The following is a 22,474-nucleotide window of genomic DNA, read 5'->3' on the forward strand; positions in this document are numbered from 1 at the left end:
CGGGTGAGGGTTACTTTGTTATCACTACTATCCAAAGACCCATATTGATATAATTGGTTTTGGCCACATTGTTAGTGTGTGAGTCCTGGGTACTATGTTAATGGTATTGGCAATTTATACAGTATTAGTGATACAGGAGATGGGCAGAAGGTCAATCTACAGAGGAATGATACAGAATTAATGATATGCTTGGTGGGCCAAGTATTTTTGGCATGGGAGAGGCACAACTTGTTAATGGTATGAGAGAGGAAAAAGGTGTTATTAGTATAGAAAATAGTGCTGGTTAGATTGGAGCTGAATACAGCAATAATACAACTAATGATATGACTGGTGAACACACATATTTTGAGAAACTTGGAGACATATATCTAAGTCTAGAATAAATAAATAACCTCAAAACTGTAAATTGGTAGTGGATGGTACTAAATTCTCTCGATTTTATTAGATTTGAAATGTAAGCACCTTAGATACTTGAGATGAGTTGGCAAATGTTTAGTGTTTTTAAAAGAAAATCCCCTTAAAGAAAAAGGAGAATGTCCATTGCACAAAGCTTTGTATTTCTCCTTTGATATTTTGTGACAAAAAATATAACAACAAATAGATTTACAAGTATATGAACATTTGGTTGAAATACAACACTGTTCAAAAGTGACTCCAAGAAATTGTGACTTTATGTTTTCAACACTAGCAAATTGAAATGTCTGTTACCTGTCTTTAATTGAAAATGTCTTCTGCTTTTCCAGAATGTGAATGAGTGTAACCAGAAAATCCTTGTTACCAATTAGAGCACACAGCAATGACTGGCATTCATCTTTGCCATTGGCATCTGAGCTTCGAAATGGCTGTCAAGAAATGGTAAAAAGTACATTGTCAGAAAATAATCAACATCATCCTAAACTCTAATCTGAATGCATTGACATAATATTATGAACGGTAGTTTTGAAGATTAAGACTCAATAATGCAACTTCATTCATCTTCATTTTGTTGCTCACGATGCTGTCTTTGTTCGCTGCCATGTATAAGCAGGCCCTGTGGAAACTGCAGCTAAATATCTGACCCAAAGCAAGAGATATTCATTTGAATCTTCATGTCGGCAAATTTCCATAAAAGTACATAGAATATCACAACAATACTTTAGGAAAATCTAAAAATTAATGTACAATAAGTATTGTTGGACTTGGCCCTTTCTGCAGGGTCATCCCTAAACTTTTTGCCTTCCTCCTGTATTTTTCCTGACCTGTTGTTGGCTGTTTTATGACTCTGGGCACCTTACCACTGCTGATCAGTGCTAAGGTGCATATGCTCTCCCTATGGTAAAATGTTGACATTGATTGGTTTCCATGTTTGGCCTATTTGGTTTACTATCAGCCCCTAGTAAAGTGCACCAGGAGTGCCAGGGCTTGTAAATGCAAATGCTGCTGGTGGGCTTGCAGCACTGGTTGTGCCACTCACAGAAGCGGCCTAGTAAAATGTGTCTAGGGTCTGCCATTGCAGAACCTGCGTGCAGTCTGGTACTGTCATGCTGACTGCGCAAGTGCACCTACTTGCCAGTCCCTAAACCTTCCCTTAACTACATATCAGTCACCCCTATGGTAGGCCCAAGGGCAGGGTGCATTGTAGGCATACGGTAGGACATGCCCTGATGTGTGTGGCATGTCCTAATAGTGAATTACAGCAATTTTCGTTTTTCACTATTGAAGGCTACCTGCTCTCCATAGGCCAGAATGGGCTGCTGGAATTACTACACGCTATAATCCCAGCGGACTCAGAGAGCATGGTAGAAAGTCAAGTTTAGTATGCCTGAACTCAGAATAATGAAATACTTCTTTTAGTAAAGTTTATTTTAATATCCTATGTTTGTAAATACTACTTTTAGAAAGTTAGTATTTAGTTGCTTAGCCATTTCAGTCCGCCTCTGCTTTGTGTGTGTGTGCTGCCTAGTTTCAGTGAGGGGCAGGGCTGGGGAATTCCAGGAGACAGGCTGGCTGCCAGGTGGTGGGTAGAGAGATTACACCAGGATGGGTGGGAGGGGTACACCTTGACTCTGAATAGACCTGTGCTCTGCCACCACAATGCCTGCTCCGCCCCCTGTGGAGAGGCTGATGTCTCTGCCCTGTGCACTGAAAGGAAAGAGCAGAGTCACCACAACAAAGTGCTCCAAAACCGGACTGAGCCAGGCACAGGCCCCCTGGCGACAAAGAACAAAAGAAACTGCGTATAAAAGAAGGAGCCCTGCTCCTAAGAAATCAGATCCTGTTTACGCCAAGAAGAACCTCTGCCCGAAGAGAAGGACCTGGGAAAGCTGCATGGAGGAGTACTGTCTCTAAGCCTGAGAGACTGGCCTGCGGTGGGTGCCTTGCTGCTGGAAGGAGAGGAGAAAGACTGAGAAAGACTTTGAATTCAACTTGTGCTTTAAGAACAATCTCCAAGGGCTTGCTTGTGAACTTGCCCCCTGAACTGCGCCCCAGGAACAGTGGGCGCTACCCCTCCCTGGAAGAAAGGAAGCTGCTGTGGGTGGATTGCAAACGCTGACCCCAGAGAACCTGTGTGCCCCCATCTCGCCGAGCAACGTGACCTCTGATCGATTGTGCTGCTGTGAGCACCGTGAAGGCCTGCCCTGCCTGGCCTGAGCAAAGTAAACTGCTGCCCCCTCGAGCCGGAGCTCGCAACGTAAGGAAAGACTGTCCGGCTCCAAGCGCCGAGCCTCTGCGACCCTAGGCCGTAGAGACCACTGCGAGGACCGACGACGCACTGGTTCGCCGATTCTGGCTAATGCCGACAGCGCTGCGCGCTGAGAATCACCCCCGAGCTGCCCCTCCTGCTTCCCACCTCGAGGTGTGCCGTGACGTCCTGAGGCGCCCCACGAAGCATCGCCGTTCACTGACCAAGCGGGACTGCAACGCGACACGGGACGCCCTTCTAGCGACTGCTGAGGCCGCCACGAACTTTGCCCCCAAGAATAAGGTACTGTGAGCCCCAAGCGCCCCTGTACGACGCGTACTTTCCTTCGTACGGTCCGTACTGCGCTGTCGTCCCGCTACGCTACTCACGCGGGAAGCGTGAGGCGTTGTACGGTTCGCACCAAGCCCGTACGGCGCGTCCCTGCACCTGTACGGCCCGTACCGTGTGAATACATAAACGCTGCTCACACGGGAAGCGTGAGGAGTGGCAAGAGGTGTACCGGACTCGTACGATGCGTACCTACGCGGGTACGGCCCGTACGGCTTGAGTCCCAGTACGCGTGCTCACGCGGGAAGCGTGAGCAACGGCACGAAGCGTCCCAACGCCGGTACGACACGTACAGAGGGCCCTACGATGCGCACAGACCCCCAAAGAGTGCAGTTTGCACCAAAATTGACCATTTAAAGAACGGTGGCATCCTGAACATTAATCACAAGTAACTGGAACCCTGTTTACAAGTAAAAGACTGTATTTTGAAGCCTGCTTAAAGAACCTCTATATAAAGTGCTTTATTTTTATAAATACAGTCTGGTGTCTCTGTGTGGTGGGTTGGTGGTTATTGTGGGACGCCTTAAATGCTTAACCTAATGCCCTCTGGAATCTATCCTGACTGCTCGCGCCACGTTACCTAGAGGGTGAGCAGGGGTTATTTTCTAAGAGTAATCCTTTGCCCTGACTTAGAGGAAAGGGTCCCTGCTTGTCGCAAGTGTATACCTGCGCCAACCAGAGACCCCGGATTCTAACAAGTATATAAATATAAGAGCCATAAAATACAATCAGAAGCATTCCCCTTCCATGAAAACAATTATAAAATTTGTGCAAAATTCACAATAAGCCTGCAGGGTTCATAGGTTGCGTCTTTGCTCAATAAAATGCTGAGGTCAGTGGCAGTAATAATCATACGGTCCTATAATATTACAACATTGGTACCTTGTTTGCTAACTATGTACTCAACTTCTGTCTAGCTCTCCACACCAGCATCATAAACCGAGAAATTGTAAAGACTAAACATTGACTTGTATCTATTTTAAATTATCCTAATGCTTCTTTGTGCTCCCTAATGCTCAGTTTCCGCACAGTGGTAATATCCATTTTTTCCAGCTGCTCTGATAGGCTGAGCAGAAAAATAAAACATGCCTAACTGTTTTCTTGGACTCTCTACAAGAGGGCCACTGCCATTCTGCTGCCCTGGAATTGAGTGCCAACTTAGCAGTAAAAAAGAAGAGCAGCAGGGTCCCATATCTAAACTTCAGAAAGAGCTTTGTGGCAACTACGGGTTCCATCTCATCCAAGGACTGCTCTTCTGCAAACTCCCCCTTCAGCATAAAGAAGGCTTGTGTTAAAGGGGCCTAGGGTAGATTACACCTGCATGTTTCTCATTTTGTGTTGCCAATGGTTTGACTTAATGGATAGCTTAGAGATCACACAAGCTTCCCCGGGTGCAACCCAGAGTCTCTCATTCCCAATCATTGTAAGGATCTTTCAGACATATCTAATCCAAGGCAAACTGATCCTGGAATACACAGAACTTCTTCTAGGCCATGATGGTAGGAACATAGCCGAGGTGTGGCTCAATCTTTCTCCACTACAAGATAGGTCTCACTCCTATTCTATCAGAGATTGGTCTGAGCCCCATATCTAATCTGAGGGAGAGCATTAGTGTGCTATTAGAGAGGCCCATTAATTGACGCAAGAAGCAGTTTTAGACTGTCACCAGGGCAGTCAAATCCCTATGACCCCCAGCTCCACACCGTATAGGGCTGCTCCCAGGGCCAGATGGTTATAGTGCTAGAGAGATAGGGCAAAATTGGGTAGCTCGATGCATTTTTACTATTCCCCCAGTAGATTGCTCAAGTTTGAGCCTACACTGCGCTGTGCTGGTTGACCAGTCGAGCTGCTATGTTAATTTGATTCCTAGATATTCAAAGGTATGCAAATACTCCAATGGTGTCCCCCTTAACATGGGATTAAATCTTGTAGAGTGACATGGACTAAGAACTATGTACTACATCGATCTCCAAGCCACTTTGTCTACAGAAACATTCAAAGCGATCTAGTGTTCTTTGCAATCCCATTGGTGTTTTAGAGAGCAAAAGCGTGTCATATGCAAATATTAGAGCCGGGACCCTGTTACCTGCCAAACTTGGTGCATTATTCCCACATTGTTCCAGGTAGCCTACTCGATCATTAATAAAAAGTGCAAATAAGGTGGGGGCAAGGACACGGCCCTGTCTTACCCCTCAATTGACTGGGAGTGGATCTGACAGTTCACCCAATTGGCCACACCTGACTTGAGCAAAGCAATTTTCATGCAGCCTGATAATAATGTCTAGAAGTTACAGTGGGACCTGTATATCAGCGAGTGCCTGCCAAAGAGAAGATCTAGGCACTAGGTCAAACGTGAACCACAGGTCCACGAAGATCACATAGAGATGTCCATCCCTCTAGGAGAACTGTTTTCCAGAATGAAAGCTGGAGTCAGAACACCTGGTCTATGGAGGTCGCAAAAACCAGCTTGCGTGGAATTCAATATCTTAATCGAGATTAACCTTTCCTGCAACCTATCCAAAATGATCCTGCTGAACAGCTTTTGGGAACCATCAATGAAGCTTTTGGACCTGTAGTAAGTCGGAAGAGCTCGGGGACCCCTTTTTAAAAATTGGTATTATTTCTGCCCGACCCAAGACGAGGGGGATGGGTGCCCCTTTCATGATAGCATTAAAGATAAATGTAAAATATGAGTTCCAAATATATATTTCATCTAGAAAATGATTTCCTGGGATCTTCTCTAAGCCTGGTACTTTATTAGGGGCAATTTTCTTAATGCCCTTGCTTATTTCCAAAGTTAAGATGGGGGAAATCTCTATACGTTCACTCGGTGGATCCGCCTATTTGGGTGGGCATCCCTACCATTCTGTCTCTGCAGGGCTGCCTACCTGGCATTAACCCTGCCTAGTTGCTTGGGGGGTCATGGAGATCACCCAAAACCAAGTACAGGCAAGAGAAATGCGTAACCCAAGCTGATGCTGCTATATGGGTTTTAACTGGGCAAAGGCTGTCTCAGCTTCTAGTCGACACAATCTTCCAGAAGAATCAGTGCTCCCAGCCTCTAGCAGCGACCAACAGTCCTTCCCATCTCCGATGTTCCAAGGCTCTTTTTGCTTCTGTAACAGTGCGTTTGTACGCCCCCCCCCTCGTGGCTTGATTCAATATTCCATTTTGATGCTTTATGGCATCACTGAGTGCTGCCTTGTCACCTCTACATAGCTTATTATACCAGGAGACAGGACTCTTCCTTCCAACTACCTGCCTTGCCTCCACATAAAAGTGTTTCTTTATTCTCAAGAACATCTTGTTATGTATGGGGCTAAGCTTACGCAGGGACTCCCCTTGATCCAATGACAAATCCAGTAGAAGCAACCCCCAATGCTATCAGCTACTAGCTTATAAATGTTCCCAACCAACTCTTTGGACTGAATCAGGGCACTCCATTTGACTCTGCTGGATTGTTAGTCAATCTCAGCCTTCTATCAAAAGGCTCGGCAAAGTTAGTGTGGCTGTTGCACAAGTTAATACCAATAGCAAGGACAGGAGCATTTTGGTCACTATCTCGTCGAGGTGTAATGATCATATCAATTAATTAGGGCCATAATCTTACATTCAGCATGATATAGTCAATAAGGCTATTACTTTGAATACAATTAAATGCATGGTTTCCCTCTCTATCAGAAATTGTTCTGCAATTGCAAGCTCGTAGACCCTGGTTGAGTGTTAATGCATTAACTTGATGTGCCTGGGGAGAGCATTTCTTGATAAGGGGGATTTCTAGGCCCGGTATTGACCATACACCATCTTTCTCAACTGTAAGGGTCTCACTAATAACATCCAGTGGTTCAGAAAAGTTCCCCCAACCACAATTTTTACCACCCCCAACAAATAATGCTACAAGGTCGGAGTTCAGGAGCTCTACAACCAGAAATACCGACTTATTCCCTGGTGGCTACAGTACACATTATAAATGTTATAAAGTACATTTTGCAGGAATATCAAAATGCTGCACAATATATCAGGGGAGTCCATCTCAATCTCCTTGGATGTACAGGTGAGGATGGTACTAAATTAGGTCTAGGTCCTGCCCAGAGGGCCTGCCCTTCCTAGTTGTTACTGCTTCCTTCCTAAATCTATTGAAGCCTGCGCAATACACAGGATTCAGGGACAATATCTCTTGGAAAATAAATTGGCACCATTCTAGGCAAATTAGCTTGGAGGATATCCCTGCTATATTGAAGGATATTAACTTGGTGGGGGGGCTGAATGACTTTAAGCAAAATCCCCGTTGTTACCTTGGCCAGGAGATCATTCCCGACTCACTGTTTCTTAGGGCAGCACGGCAATAATGGGTCTGTTCCTGATCGATCTAGATACCAGACTGTTTGCAAGACCAGAAATAGATATGGCTATTGGTTTTTGCATGAGACTGTTCACATTGACACTGCTGTCCCACCACTGAGGGGGCTGATCTATAGCGTAGTTTCGAAAAAACTAGCGGCCAGAAACTCTATTTTAGCTGATCTGTATCTAAAAGCAGTTTTGTACCTAGACTGGATGGCGTTATCGAGTCAATCCACACCTGACAGACAATAAAAGTGGTTAGAGTTGAGAACATTAAAAACATCAGAGTTAAAAGAAGAGGGGGTGTTGCAATTGGGGTGTGGTGACATAGGAACTCCTTGTTTCAGCGAAGTAGGGGCCAACCGAGAATAGTGTCTTGGTTTCTAAAAATAGCCTATTGGCAATAACGCAATATTGCTCTAGGCTGTCTGCTTACTCAAATACCCAAAAAGCAGGCTCTGCACCAACAGTGGGGATTTAGAGTTAACAATTACACAGTCCCGAGGTCTATCCACCAACCCTGACCCAATCCAGCCCATCCTGTGAGCCAATAGAATGTTGTTGGCCAGAGAAAGAGGAAGATCCCTGTCCCCTACAAGCCAGTTCTGTGTTTTATTTAAAAGTTCCTTGTGTGATTCCCCCTGATCCACACGTAAAGGGGGAACTGCAGATAACACTACCACATACACACAGGAGTGAGATTAGCAACAGGTCGGCTGCTGTTCTGAGAAACTGAACTAGCCCCGGGCTTTCCCAGCAAATAAACTTTTTGGGATTTAGACTCCTCAAAATGGGAAATCTTTTCACCCTGTGTTGCTTTCGGGGATTGGAATTTTAGGGTCAGGGCGATGGCTATCCAGAGTAGTTCTCATAGGTGGCACAAGCCCTGCAGTACAAGAAGGATTGCTATAGCTAGCCACCTGACCTTGGTTAACCCTAGGAACATACACAAAACGTGTATGGCTGAAGACTGTGATTGCTTTATAGCAGTTAATCCATGCTCATTAGCTACCAGGCATTCAATAACAAGAGACAGTTCTGCTTGTAAGATATGCTTGACTTTAGCAATGCATTTGTCCATCTATTGTACCGACCAGGGAGTTTTGAACACAATTGGCCCCTCTGTAGCCTCCACTGACAACAATGTTGGCTATACCAAAGTAGAAGGCGAGGGAGAGAATCTCATTTGTCTGGCAACCTTCGCAGATTTGTTTCAGGCGATCCTCCTGGGCCGTTTGGCCGAGGCAGCTAGCAGCGGACTCTCTATGACAGGAAGTTCTGGAATGACCCTTTTTGCAGGGTCATACCAGAACTTTTGTCTTCCTCCTGGTACTTTTTCTGACCTGGTGTTGTTGGTTTTAGGACTCTGGACACTTTATCACTGGTGTCCAGTGTTAAAGTGCAGGTGCTCTCTATAGTAAACGTGGTAAGATTGGTCTACACCTGTTTGGCGTTTTAAATTTACCTATCAGTTCCTTGTAACGTGGTATCTCATATACCCAGGGCCAGTAAATTAAATGCTACTGGTGGGCTTGCAGCGCTGCTTGCGCCACCCACCAAAGTAACCTTTCAAACCTGTCTCAGGCCTCTGCCATTGCAGGGCCTACGCGCACAATTTACTGCCACTAGGACGTGGCACATAAAGTGGTTGCCACGTATGTGACTCCCCTTTTACTACATATCAGTCACCCCTAAGGTAGGCCCTAGCTAGCCCTATGGGCAGGTTGCGGTGTAGGTAAAAGGTAGGACATGTGCCTTAACTGTGTAGCATGTCCTGGTAGTGACAAACAGTGTATTTGGTTTCCCACTACTGTGAGACTGCCCTCTCATTGGAATGCATTGGGGATTCCCTGAATTGTGTTTCAGTGGTAATTCCTGACATGAGAGGAGTAGCGTGATCAAGTTTGGTATGTTTGGAATAGTGGCAATAAATGCTGCGCACTGGTGTTCGCAGATTTATCATCGCTATTTTAGATATGTCACTTTTAGAAGTTGGCATTTCTGTGTGCTATGTGTCTTTGTGCCTGCCTGTTGTGTATTGCATGTCTGGCTTTGGATGACAGGGGCTGGGGAGGTGCAGTGGCTCCAGAGGGGCTGGGTGAGTCAGCTCTTGGCTGAAAAGGCCGATCTGCATTTGGAGTAGTGGGAGAAAGTAGCACCTGACCCTGAATAGGGCTGTGCCTGCCTTACACAATGCTGGCTCTGCCCCCCTGTGTTGTGTCTGGGGCCAGAGCCTACACTACCACTGGGTACTGTTGTGCACTTAAGTGCCTCCCAGAACTGGTCTGGACTAGGTCCTGTGCCCTGTGCCATGACAGAACAAAGACTGGAAGTAGTATAAGTATTGGGGCTGTGACCCCATGAAGGTGTGCTTACTTGGGAAGACAGGACGAAGAGGACTGCTGGGTGCCAGGAGGAACCACCACGAAGGACTTCCCCTTTGCTAGAGGGCCCTGTGAGCAGGCCTGTGACTTTGAGGCTCAGCGCTGGTGAAGTGCTTTCTCATGCTCTGCTCCAGGGGCTGAGTGCAGGAAGAGAGCTTGGGTCTACATGGTTTCTGTCTTGGAGTGGGGCACATTTTTTTAACGTGCTCAAGAAGCCGGTTGCCCAGAGTGGGGGCCCCTGCACCGTGTGACGCACAGAGTGCGCTGCTGCTGCCATCTCCCTGAGCCTTGGGCTCCAGCCGTACAGAGAACTGGCGCCACCGCGCCGTGGAGAGCGGGCTGTCGAGTCAACGGAGACTTCGCTTCGTGATCACTGAGGCCGGAAGTCAGGCGGAAAGAGTCTGACTATGGGCGGGGCTCCCGTGGTGACTAGGAGAGCCCCACGTGTTTCCGAGTCGGTTGTGGTCAGGGCCCGCTGCCAGGAACCGGTCAGCGGGGATGAGCAGCGCCAACGGAGACTTTGCTCTGTGGAGAGAGGCCGGCTCCTACATGGCAGGCAGGAGGAAGTTGGTACGTGGCGGCCGGGGGTGACTTACAGGTCTAGAAGGACTCGAACCTTACCCGGCTGGGCAGCCAACGGCTATGACCTGAACCACTTCGCCCCCCTGTGATTGGTGAGTGGGACGGAGCTAGATTACTGCAGCTGCCCTAGATGCTAGCGGGTAGCTGCACTCGTGGAACTCCCGAAAAGGTGGGGGTGCCCAGCATGAGGCCCGAATGCTCAGGCCATCTTTAGTTTGCTCCGGGTTGAGGAGCAAGCTCCGTGTCCGCCGCTGCACCGTCCGATTATGGGCAGCGCCAGAGGGGACACGCAATTGGCAGAGCCTTTGCTTTTGGGAAAGGGGCATTGCAGTGCGAGCCCAGGACAGGGCCCCCGCTTGAGAGTGTACTGACTTGTGGACAACGACACTGAGTTGTAATACGCCTGTTGGTGGGCTACGGTTCCCAATAGGTGCACAGTAATGACCCTGATGTAAGTGTAATATGTGGTACATGTGCCCTACTGTAATGCTTTTGCCTAATGTGTGCCCTTTGAAAGTGGGTACTTTGGTGCACTATTGCTGATGATAATATGCATAATGTGCTATGCTCGGTACCTATGTGTGCAGTGATAGTGATGCACTGCACAACTGCTGATTATGTTTTACCTAATATGCTGTATTAGGTGATGTTAGGATGTTCATGCCTAAGGTGTTTATGCTAAGTGCAATGTCACCAGTAGTTACTGGTTGTTTTCACTAATTGTGAGTTCTTATGGGTATGACAGTGGTCCGATTGGCCCTGCAGTGTATATAATCCCCTTTAAAGTCATACTAAGTGCCAGGTGGCACCGTGTATATATGTCATTACATTCTAATATGTTTTATGAGTAATACAAAGGCAATTTTTGATATAATTTTGTGGGGAGTTTCTTTTGTGGTGTGTCTAGTGTGTCACTGCTGTGTGTGTGTGTTGCGCAAACGTTTACACATAGCCTCTGGGCTAAGCCTGACTGCTCTGCCAAGGTACCAAGGAGGTGAGCAGGGGTTATCTTCAGTGTGTAACTCCCTTGCCCTGATTACAGTGGTGGTTTCTGCCTGGCTTAGGTGCATGCCGTAGCCAACCAAAAACCCATTTCTAACAGGACGCATGTTGTCGACTTGCGTAAAAACACTGCTCACAAAAAGAAGGGGCAATAGATGATGGCACAGGCGAGTTGGTAGAAAGAGAAGCCATATTAATGCCTAGAGCCGTGCCAGAACCAATGAGAGTCTCCTCTCCGCTAACTCAATCTCAGTACTTATTACCCCCATGGCACTCTGCATGCATCAAATCTATTGAGGTGATTTTCCCAGGTGGGGTAGAGGTAGAGGGGCCTCCTGCAACTTTTCGCTTGCCCATTCCCACAGGCAATGGTAGCAACAAAACAGCAAAATGATAATTACATCAGTACGTCCAAGATCTAAAGTCAGAAGCCAAGGAGGGGCGGCCCAGCATAGGCTCCAATAGGCTCCGACAGACCTAGACTGGCCTGCCCTTGGCCTTGGCTTTGTCCTGGCACGGGCTGCTCAGCGGAATGTTCGTCGGTGCTATATGCACATGAGGAGACCAGTTCCTCTCCTCAAAGGTGCTGCTGGCTACTGTTTAGCGCCTCTGGGTGTGGTAGAACATGGGACAGGTAGTCCCTGATCCAGGTTGGCGTCCCACGCAGCGGGATGCTCATTGGCGCTATATGCATGTGGGAAGACCAGCTTCTCCCCGCAAAGGTGCTTCTGGGCTGCTGTTCAGCTCCTCCGGGCGCGGTGAAACGTGGGACAGATAGTCCCTGATGCAGATTGTGCCTCAGCCATGAAGCCAACCAAGGAGAAAATGAGTGAAAGAAATGGAAAACCTGAACATGTGAGTCTGCTGGCGAGCATATGGGAAAACTCCAATATATCAGAAGGGACTATATATGGACAACATATATCACGGTTATGAAAATAAACTAGTCTACATTGGTCTGGATACAGAATTCAGTATGGCAGTGGCTCCTGTAAAGCAGCCCCTTCCCTTGACCGATGTTAGGCTCAATAGGAATGAGATATCAATCAAACAAACAGACCTTGCTAGGCCTGCACAGGAAGAACCCACCTTGGAGGGGGAGGAAAGGAGTGGGTTTATTTAGGTGCAATGATAATTTAGTAATCAGAATATATATTTATCTTTTTTGTTTAAGTATGCATGGGAAGTCTATATAATCATTAAATTAAGCACAATTCTTAACCAATGATCATACGCAAATAAAGGCAGACAATATCCTGGAAATGAATGTGAGTGACGTCCACTTGGTTGAGATACAATTCAGACTAAACATATGGAGTTTGTAAAGAGATACAAATTAAGAAAAAATCTTTTTTTTAAATAAAATATGTTTTTACTGTATTCCTCATATATCAATTACAGCTATACCACTAGAACTTGGGAAATATATTAGTGTGTGATGTAGTCAAAAGTGCTAGTCAATTACACAGCTCTGAGCAGATGCACAACATCTCCTAAATCAAATCAACATGTATGAGTGGCAGCAGAAAGCATCGGAGTAACACTGTTTGAATGCACTTACTGGAGGCACAGCATTGCACAGCTCTTCAATTAACGTGGAGTCAGGGCTGGTGGACTAAAAGAGACAAAACAGAAACATTCCAAAATAAAAGATGACAGTGACACCTCCGACAATGAAATTTATTGGCAAATTACATTTATATTAATATAACAAACTTATCGTTTGCTGTAATGTAAGGTTTAGAAGCCTGCTATGATGACAATGTAAACTGTAGCAGAAATTTCTCCCTGAGGGTGTTCACCTGCTCTGACCTTACTCTGGCAGCTGACTGTCCGCATACTGAGGACTAAAATATATTGCGGTATAAAGATCGTTCACAAATATTTCGTACCAATGACTATATATTTTATATTATTACGACCAGTGGGGTGATGTTTTTGTAAATTATATTTTCGATACACTTTTTAGTAGATGACATTCCTGTACACCATACCACTCTGACACGTATTACACCCAGTGGCGGCTGCCACCGAGTAGCGCTGGTGAGGCGTGGGGTTTGAAAAAAAAAAAAATTGTGACTTACCTTGCTGCCGGACCACTGCTTTGCGTTATCCTCTAAAGCAGGAAGCACCCGTGCCACAGCATAGTGATTGGTCTGAGCGCCGTGGATCGGCACTCAGACAGGCACAGCGAGCCTGTGCCTGTTCCTCACAAGGCTGCATTATGCAGCCTGGTGGGGAACATGCAAAGAGCGCAGAACTGTTTGGCCGGGCCAAGAGGACCGACCAAACCGTCATGCTAACTTAAGTGCTCACCATTCCTCCCCTTGCTGGCTTTGACGACAGACCCGCCCCGCTCCACAACAAAGGGACAATAAAATGATCATAACATAGTGGTATTATCATTTTATTTTTTGGTTTTCCACTGCAAAAAATGCAGTGGCCGGCGCTTCTCCACCCAAGTGGAGGAGCCACCACTGATTACACCGCTACATCTGCCACCTACAAACACCAAGAGTTCATTTTAGGAATCTCACCCCTGAATCCACTGTCAAGCAGGAGTGGCAACTATGCACATGTCCAAAAACGTCTTGTGAGACCCACAGTAATCCAGTGATTAATTTTAAATTGCTTATTGGCTTTAAACATGCCCAGACCCCAATGTATTTTTCATCCCTCTATCACATCAAGTAATAGATCCAGTTGAGCCTCTGGGAGAATATTACTAACTTCTGATGCAACACATTGCAGCACCCAGAGTTGCTGAGCTGCGTTGCATCAAAGGGAGAAGAAAAGCAGGCACTGTTACCATATCTCCAACAATACAGCACTGTTACCGTAGCTCCAAAGATACGGCGCTGTTACCATTTCTCCATACATATGGCACTGTTACCATATCTCCAAAGATACTGCACTGTTACCATATCTCCAAAGATACAGCACTGTTACCATATCTCAAAAGATACTGCACTTTTACCATATCTCAAAAGATACGGCACTGTTACCATATCTCCAAAGATACTGCACTGTTACCATATCTCCAAAGATACTGCACTGTTACCATATCTCAAAAGATACGGCACTGTTACCATATCTCAAAAGATACGGCACTGTTACCATATCTCCAAAGATGCGACATCTTACCATATCTCCAAAGATACAGCACTGTTACCATATCTCCATACATATGGCACTGTTACCATATCTCCAAAGATACGGCACTGTTACCATATCTCCAAAGATACGGCACTCTTACCATATCTCCAAAGATACTGCACTGTTACCATATCTCCAAAGATACGGCACTGTTACCATATCTCAAAAGATACGGCACTGTTACCATATCTCCAAAGATGCGACATCTTACCATATCTCCAAAGATACGGCACTGTTACCATTTCTCCATACATATGGCACTGTTACCATATCTCCAAAGATACTGCACTGTTACCATATCTCCATACATATGGCACTGTTACCATATCTCGAAAGATACGGTATTGTTACCATATCTCCAAAGATACGGCACTCTTACCATATCTCCAAAGATACGGTACTGTTACCATTTCTCCATACATATGGCACTGTTACCATATCTCCAAAGATACAGCACTGTTACCATATCTCCAAAGATACTACACTGTTACCATATCTCCAAAGATACGGCACTGTTACCATTTCTCCATACATATGGCACTGTTACCATATCTCCAAAGATACTGCACTGTTACCATATCTCCATACATATGGCACTGTTACCATATCTCAAAAGATACGGCACTGTTACCATATCTCCAAAGATACGGCACTGTTACCATATCTCCAAAGATACTGTACTGTTACCATATCTCCAAAGATACGACACTGTTACCATATCTCCATACATATATCACTGTTACCATATCTCCAAAGATACGGCATTGTTACCATATCTCCAAAGATACGGCACTCTTAACATATCTCCAAAGATACGGCACTGTTACCATTTCTCCATACATATGGCACTGTTACCATATCTCCAAAGATACTGCACTGTTACCATAGCTCTAAAGATGCGGCACTGTTACCATATCTCCAAAGATACGGCACTCTTACCATATCTCCAAAGATACGGCACTGTTTCCATTTCTCCATACATATGGCACTCTTACCATATCTCCAAAGATATGGCGCGGTTTTTCTCTCCCCAGCAGTGCCACACTTTAGGCTGCCATGCGCCAATGCACACACCCTTGCCCATAAACCAACAGGGTGTGCATTCCATCAGTTTGGTACTGGAAGAAGACCCTTCCAGTACAAAAACTATGCTTTAATACTTTCCCCAGTTTGGAGAAGTACTGCACAGTGAAGCACACATTTAAAGTTGGAAAAATGTGGAGACTTTTTAAACTTGCTCCACCGCTAGGCCTACCCTGAGGAGGCATAATTTTCGGGGGCACACGCCTGTCTATAAATTGTTGTTGACAGAGATTTACATCAAAACCCATGGGAGGTTCCATGTGAACGTCCATGTAAGAATCCATGGAATGATCCCTGACGCAAAATAGTGCATAGCACTATTTTGCATTATTTAGGCAACTTTCCAATGCAAATCATGATTCAAGCTGAGAAGGAAATCCCAACACTACATTTTTTGCCAGTTTTGCACCACTTATATGATGCAAATCCGTCACAAAGCATTAGTAAATGTTTTCCCTGTGTCTCGGACACAAGGCCCTTTGGGATTTTGGAGTTCCTTTTTGACTTTTCGTAGGCGTGGGAAACCACGCGCAGTAACCCCGACACCCTGCGGTACCAGGTAAGTGTGTACCACGTGCGGTATGCCTTCCGAGTTCTATGCTCTGCTCACCACTTCCCCCGGGAACCCTTTTTCAAAAGCAGGACTTAGAATTTAGGAGAATGATGTCAGGATTCAAGCGGATTCATGTGAGGATTCTTCACGTTTCATTCTTAATACCAAGATATACTTTTACTTTCCTTTAATTTATACAGGCGACCGCAATAGCGTCAAATTTGAAACATTATGATCATGCGTAAGAGCAGCAGGTGTGCGCACCCGCCTTCCTAGAGCACCAACACACACCATGTAATAGCACAAGTCAGTCTGTGTATAAATAACCTCATGTGTTTGCCATCTGGGGCCGAATCACCATCATGTGCCCGAGCGCAGTGACAAGCAGCGAGGCGCCTGGAGGTTTTATACAGAACCCCGTTCTCTGCATCACATGCACGATTTGTGCACTGGGCTGTCTCTAGTGCAAATGCCAACTCACGCGTTAGAGCATGCGGTGCAGAGAAGCTAGCCCCGCGCTTCCTTCCTGTGCACTGTGCTCTTGTGCACGTGGTGATCACACAGCCTCCGTGCAAAAGCAAGCTGGGGGTGTTTTACATAGTGAGGAATGCTTACGTCTGTTAAAGAAGCACAGTATGAACGCATTATGCACAAATCACAAGACCACCACTGCTCTGCACAGGGTGTTTGATATTTGCCGCTGATAGATTGACAAACAGCAGTGATCCTCAAATGGATAGAGTAATGTATAGATAAATATAGTTCAGAATCGATACTATATTCTGGAAGTCCAGCCGGACAACCGATTTAATTATTCAAATTGAAGTTGCATACAGTTGCAAAAGTTCTTTAAGACGGTAAAGACAGACCAAACACTTCATATATTGCTTTTTTCCAAAAAACATTTGCGTTGAATCGGCATCACAGTTGTAATAAAAGGGGGGAGAATTAAATAAAATAAAGCAAGTCTTGGAACAAGAGCATACGGAAAACTATATGTAAAGAGAACTGTTGTGGGTAATTATAGCTCCAATCATTAGGGTTCAGTCAGTGCCGTGATCATGATGTAGTAGACCAAGGGAGAAAAAACCACCACTAGCGGAAAGCCTGAAATCTTCTCTCGTATATATCTCTTTCTCTATTTTCTCTACATCTACCCCTTTTTGTTTCCCCACAGGCAATTTCGTTCACAATCAGGCATGTACACATCAAAGTCCTGATGATGATCCTGGTACTCTTCTAAAAAGGATCGAAACGTCGTCGACCCCTTAAAATAGCATGCACGTTATTCCCTTGTGTTAAAAAAGTGCACTAGCTGTTTTGAAAAAGCTTTTTACACTGGATAACCTAAAAAGCTCCAATTTTTGTCTTGCCTGAAATGCCTTGTTTGTTTTGTTAATGTCAATGTTCATTCTGGACACAGAACTGTGTCCCACGTGTATTGTAATTTGTGTATGCAACTTCAATTTGAATAATTAAATCGGTTGTCCGGCTGGACTTCCAGAATATAGTATCGATTCTGAACTATATTTATCTATACATTACTCTATCCATTTGAGGATCACTGTTGTTTGTATTTAACGATTACCCAAGGTCCTCAACTACCTTTTCGGGTTCCCTTGGTCCATAAAAATGTGCTGATGGATTGACAAGCATGTACCTCTGGGAAGAAAGTCCGAATGGCGAAATGTTTGTAGTCGAGGAAAGGAATAGTGCCCGTGGTGTCCACCACATCCGACTGGTCGATCTGCAGCTCTGCAAATCCTGGAAAGAACAAGCCCCCCAAAAAAACAAACTGTCAGCCACATAATACACGTCACAGTCTTGCACCAACTCGCTTTCAATGCTGAGTAACTTCACAAAAGCAGCATTTTGTCAATGTACCAAAAGTGTCTGATGGTGATCAGGGACAGACGGCGTGCCTTTGCATCAACCAGCACAAATGACAAACTTCTTGGCAGTGACATCTGTCCTGATATGAATCCCCTTCCATGCAATTGATTATAGACTGGAGAACTGTCCAAGAAGCCATGGAAAAGTCACCCGCACATCACCCTGCAGCCAACAGCATTCACAAAATGCATTCACAATTATGTTAGGGAATTGTGGTATTAACAGTTTGTACAACACAGCCTATGTTAACCACCACATAGCAGAATTGGCTGCACCCTATAGTGGGCAAAACCCATCCCCGAGGACATCCACCAGGGCTCTCCGCTACCCTGCTTTCTTCCAACATCTACACAAGGCTCTTGGCTCCTCATATTCTAATATACCCAAGAAACATCTACCGGCCGGGTAGTAAGTAAGGCAGAGTCCAGACTCAGTAGCACAGGCTACAGTAGACACACAACATTGAGCTTTCTGAACATGAACGGCATGAAAACAGAAACACAGTGTATTGGGGCCTTTATGAGAACACAATACCTTGACGGTGGTGTCAAAAAGTGGAAGCAAGAATGTTCTCCACACAAACATTCAGAAACAGTGGCGTGTCCTACGAACCAGGGCACCCAGTCACACATCAGATCCTAGCGGTCACCAAAATATTGACCACCAGCTTGTGATGTCGAAAAGGGTTTCCCAACTCCCCAGGACCCCACCTTATAGAACAGTCCTTTCTTTGCTTCTGCCCCAGTGAGATCTTTGCAATGTCACTGATGTTAGGACACCTAAGAAAGAGATTCAGAAACTGGATAGAGTTCAACGCAGGTGGCCAGGCTCTGATGAACCTTGCAGGCCCGGGAAGAGTGTCACCTGCGCCCCATGACTGAGGAGTTGGCTACTATTGCCCACATCCGGGATCGTCAGGCAGTGCAGGAAAGCAGTATTTATTTTACATGTCAGTGGTCAGTAGTCCAGGACCCAGATGTGGTAGCTGAAGGCTAACATGTGTTCACCAGGTGGGGTCAGAAGGGCAGATGTTCAATCACAACCAGCTGTGACGGTTAAAATGGAAGTTGTGGAGCCAGTGGGCCTCCAACAGCAACACCTGTGTGACTGATGGGATGGGAACGAATCACATCAGAGTAACCTGGGAGAAAACCCTTATCTGAAAGACCCTTCTCTTTAAGTGCTGGAGAGCGCCACACATTGCCTCACAAGTTACAGGACAGATGGATTTGATTCCTAATCGCTTAACGATAGTATTTAGCTGAAGTTCCTTAATGTTAGTTCCTACTTTTGTCACATTTCAAGAACAACTTATTTGGACCATGTCTGGCGGATGCTACAGTAATCTCGATGCTAAAGAGAGCTCAAAGATAGTAGGCATAAAAAGAGGCATACATCACACACGGCATCAGCTGCCAGAGGGACCCTACCGTGCCGGATTTCGTTTCGAAGGTCGGATTCCAGGAGTTCAAGCTTCAGACTCAGTTTGCGGCTCAGCTGCCTGGATTTGCGTCTTGTTATCAAGATGGCGGCTGCCAGAGAAGAGAACATCGTTAGTTGTTTTCAGTACAAATGCATGCACACTGCCATGCTTCGTGCGTTATTGTCTACGCTAAACGTCCACACGTTTACGCTCACGTAGCTGAATATAAAGGCATGAACCGCTCTATTAAAATGCGTAAAATTGAAGAGGAACTGTGGGCATTTATAGAGTTTCTCATTGACGGGCCACAACAGGCCTTCATTCTTTTTCTCGGTTCCCATGATGTCTTAAATGTATATGTGCGTGCCTCTGTGCCAATGGCCCTGCCATGGCTGTCCCAACAAGTCTCTTTAAAAATAATTTTAAAACCACCCACGGTTCACATAATAACCTCTATTGGAAATCTCTATGGTTTTTCATATTGTATTGTAAAAAAATGTTTTCAGCAACTTTCACTAACACACAGCACAGTACAGGAAGAGTGTAAGGCTATCCACAGTTGGATTGGGATTCAAAATGGGCCCGGGCACCCCAAAGAATGTAGCCCACATTTGCGGATTGCGCCTTTCCACAAAACACTGCTTCAGTGTTTTAAGAACTATGAGAAGAAGGAGGGGAGGGGTTCTCTAAAAGAGGGACGTTTTCTTGAATTCAATGAGACAAGAAAAAAGCAAATATTGCCAGGACTCCTTGTGAGTGGATGATTTCACAATGGTGACCCACAGCTGAATGTGTGAGGCCACTCCTGCTCAGGCCCCTCTGGCCCCCCTCTGGTCCATCTGCAAACATGGATGGTCCAGCCTAGCGAGAGGCTGGGAATGACGCCACCGCCCCACGGGTAAATGGAGGTAATAGCGCCCTACCTGCCTTCAGAAAGGTCGCTCAGGGCCCCACTGGGCTGCTGGGCGCACCTGAACAGCACAGACTCAGCCCAAATTGTACACCACGCATGCCAAAAGAGCAGGCCACAGCTGCAGCTCAGATAGCGGCCCATTGCCCAAGTGCCCGCCTTGCCAATCCGACCCTGAGGTTCTCTACAACAATGAGCAGTTGTAAGACACGTGGCTGCAGTGTAGGACACCATACCAGCAGGTGCAACATATGCAACACCATTGCAACATACACGGATGAATAATGGCACAGGCAGCAGCCGTTCGTGCTTTTTCACACAGACAGGACCGGTACAGGATGTGCAGCGGCAGCACAAACTTCTCTGACCTGCACAGGATCGTGATAACAAAGACAGGGATCATGCACACATCATCACACACGCCAACGCAGCATTTACACAGTGGTGTAGCTAGGCCTTAGGCCGCCCTCGGTGGCCCCTGCATTTGCCGCCTAAGGTGGCCGAATGTAAGGGGGGAAGGGGTGCTGGCGATTCCTGTAGCCGTCACCCTGCGACAAACGCAGGTAAGAGCAGGGGGGGAGGCCGCTGCACCCGAAACTCATGCAGCCCAGGGCAGACCACCCCCCTTGCTACGCCACTGCATGTACAGCACAAGCTTCTATCACAGCCACAGAACAGATACAGCACATATAGCATGAGTGCATGCTTCTTCACACACATTGTGTGCTGCAGTAGTGCAGGCATCATTCCATACACAGCAGAGAAATTGGAGCAGTGCAAGTTTCCCTTATAGAATGTGTGTGTGTGTGTCTGTGTCTGTGTCTGTATGTAGGTCTGCCGCTGCCCGCGTCCCACGCAGAGGGACATCAGCAGGGCAGCTCTCTAGTGGCCACCCGTCGGAGCCTCCTCCCCCCACCCCTCCTGTTCCACCTCTCCCGAGAGGCCGCGCCTTGGGGAGGGGAGGCCTCAATAGGCATTTGCTGGGGGAGGTGGGCCACTGGTGCGGGGCGGGGCTAGGCCCTACTTAAGGCCGCCGCCCCCGCAGATCGCCCTCTGCTTCCTGGTGTACACTCACGTGATCCAAAGGAGGATCTGAAAAATGTGCCGCACTGCCGGGCATCGACCCACCGTGCGTGCTGGCTCGCAAGGCGGGCGGAGCAGCGAGGGGCTGCTTGCCCTGGATCGCCCGTAAGATAACCCACTCTATCGTCATACTTATGTTGTATGAAATAAACCTGCAGCAGTTCTTCACCCATAACTAATGTGTCAGTGTAATCATTGGGTGATGTCTGTGCATACGTGTTGAGTGGAGCGGATGACGGTGTGGTCACTATGTCTCTGTGTCGGTATGTGTGTGTGCCTGCGCATGTGTGTGAGGGGTTGATGGTGTGTGACTTCCGTGTGTTGGTGTGTGGGATGGTGTTTTCAAAAGGGATACAACAGGGCGAGTCAGAATTGAAATAGGTAATGAGTGGAGAATGAACGGTGACAAACAATGCTAACAGATGACTGTCGAGAGAATGGTGGCTATTGGCTGGAGAGTGAATGATGACTGTCGAGAGAATGGTGACTATTGGCTGGAGAGTGAATGATGACTGTCGAGAGAATGGTGACTATTGGCTGGAGAGTGAATGATGACTGTCGAGAGAATGGTGACTATTGGCTGGAGAGTGAATAGTAACAAATTCTTTCCTGACCAACGTCAACTAACCTAGACTTTAATATCCAAGTTTACTCCTCTCTCTTGACATGCAAGGATAGTTGGTGACCGGACTGTGTTAACCACCTTATCTTCCATGCTGTATTTTATTTTATCCCTGGTTTTGCTTCCTTATTGCCTGCCTACTATGTAATGCAATTTCCGTCTGTTTTTCTTTACAGTATGTATGTAAAGCGCTCTGATACCTACGGATCAAGCTAGCGCTATATAAAACTTTTAAAATAAAATAAAAAATAAAAAATTGGGGGCTATTGGCTGGAGAGTTAATGATGACTGTCGAGAGAATGGTGACTATTGGCTGGAGAGTAAATGATAACTGTCGAGATAATGGTGACTATTGGCTGGAGAGTGAATGATGACTGACGAGAGAATGGTGACTATTGGCTGGAGAGTGAATGGTGACTGACGAGAGAA

At 46.3% G+C, this 22,474-nt stretch overlaps 1 protein-coding gene across 1 annotated transcript in view; it reads right to left on the reverse strand.

Moving 5' to 3' along the window:
• Positions 1–22,474, reverse strand: part of PLXNC1 (plexin C1) — a 464,687-nt gene that overhangs the window by 126,959 nt on the left and 315,254 nt on the right. The window contains exons 16-19 of the mRNA XM_085653399.1: positions 19,438–19,539; positions 17,775–17,878; positions 12,884–12,937; positions 709–842 (exon numbers count right to left, since the gene is read on the reverse strand). Of these exons, the coding sequence (XP_085509525.1) occupies positions 709–842; positions 12,884–12,937; positions 17,775–17,878; positions 19,438–19,539 (394 nt within the window). The remainder of the gene's footprint in view (positions 1–708; positions 843–12,883; positions 12,938–17,774; positions 17,879–19,437; positions 19,540–22,474) is intronic.

The sequence above is a fragment of the Triturus cristatus genome, chromosome 4_1 (genome assembly GCF_964204655.1).
Source record: "Triturus cristatus chromosome 4_1, aTriCri1.1, whole genome shotgun sequence".
Taxonomy (NCBI): domain Eukaryota; kingdom Metazoa; phylum Chordata; class Amphibia; order Caudata; family Salamandridae; genus Triturus; species Triturus cristatus.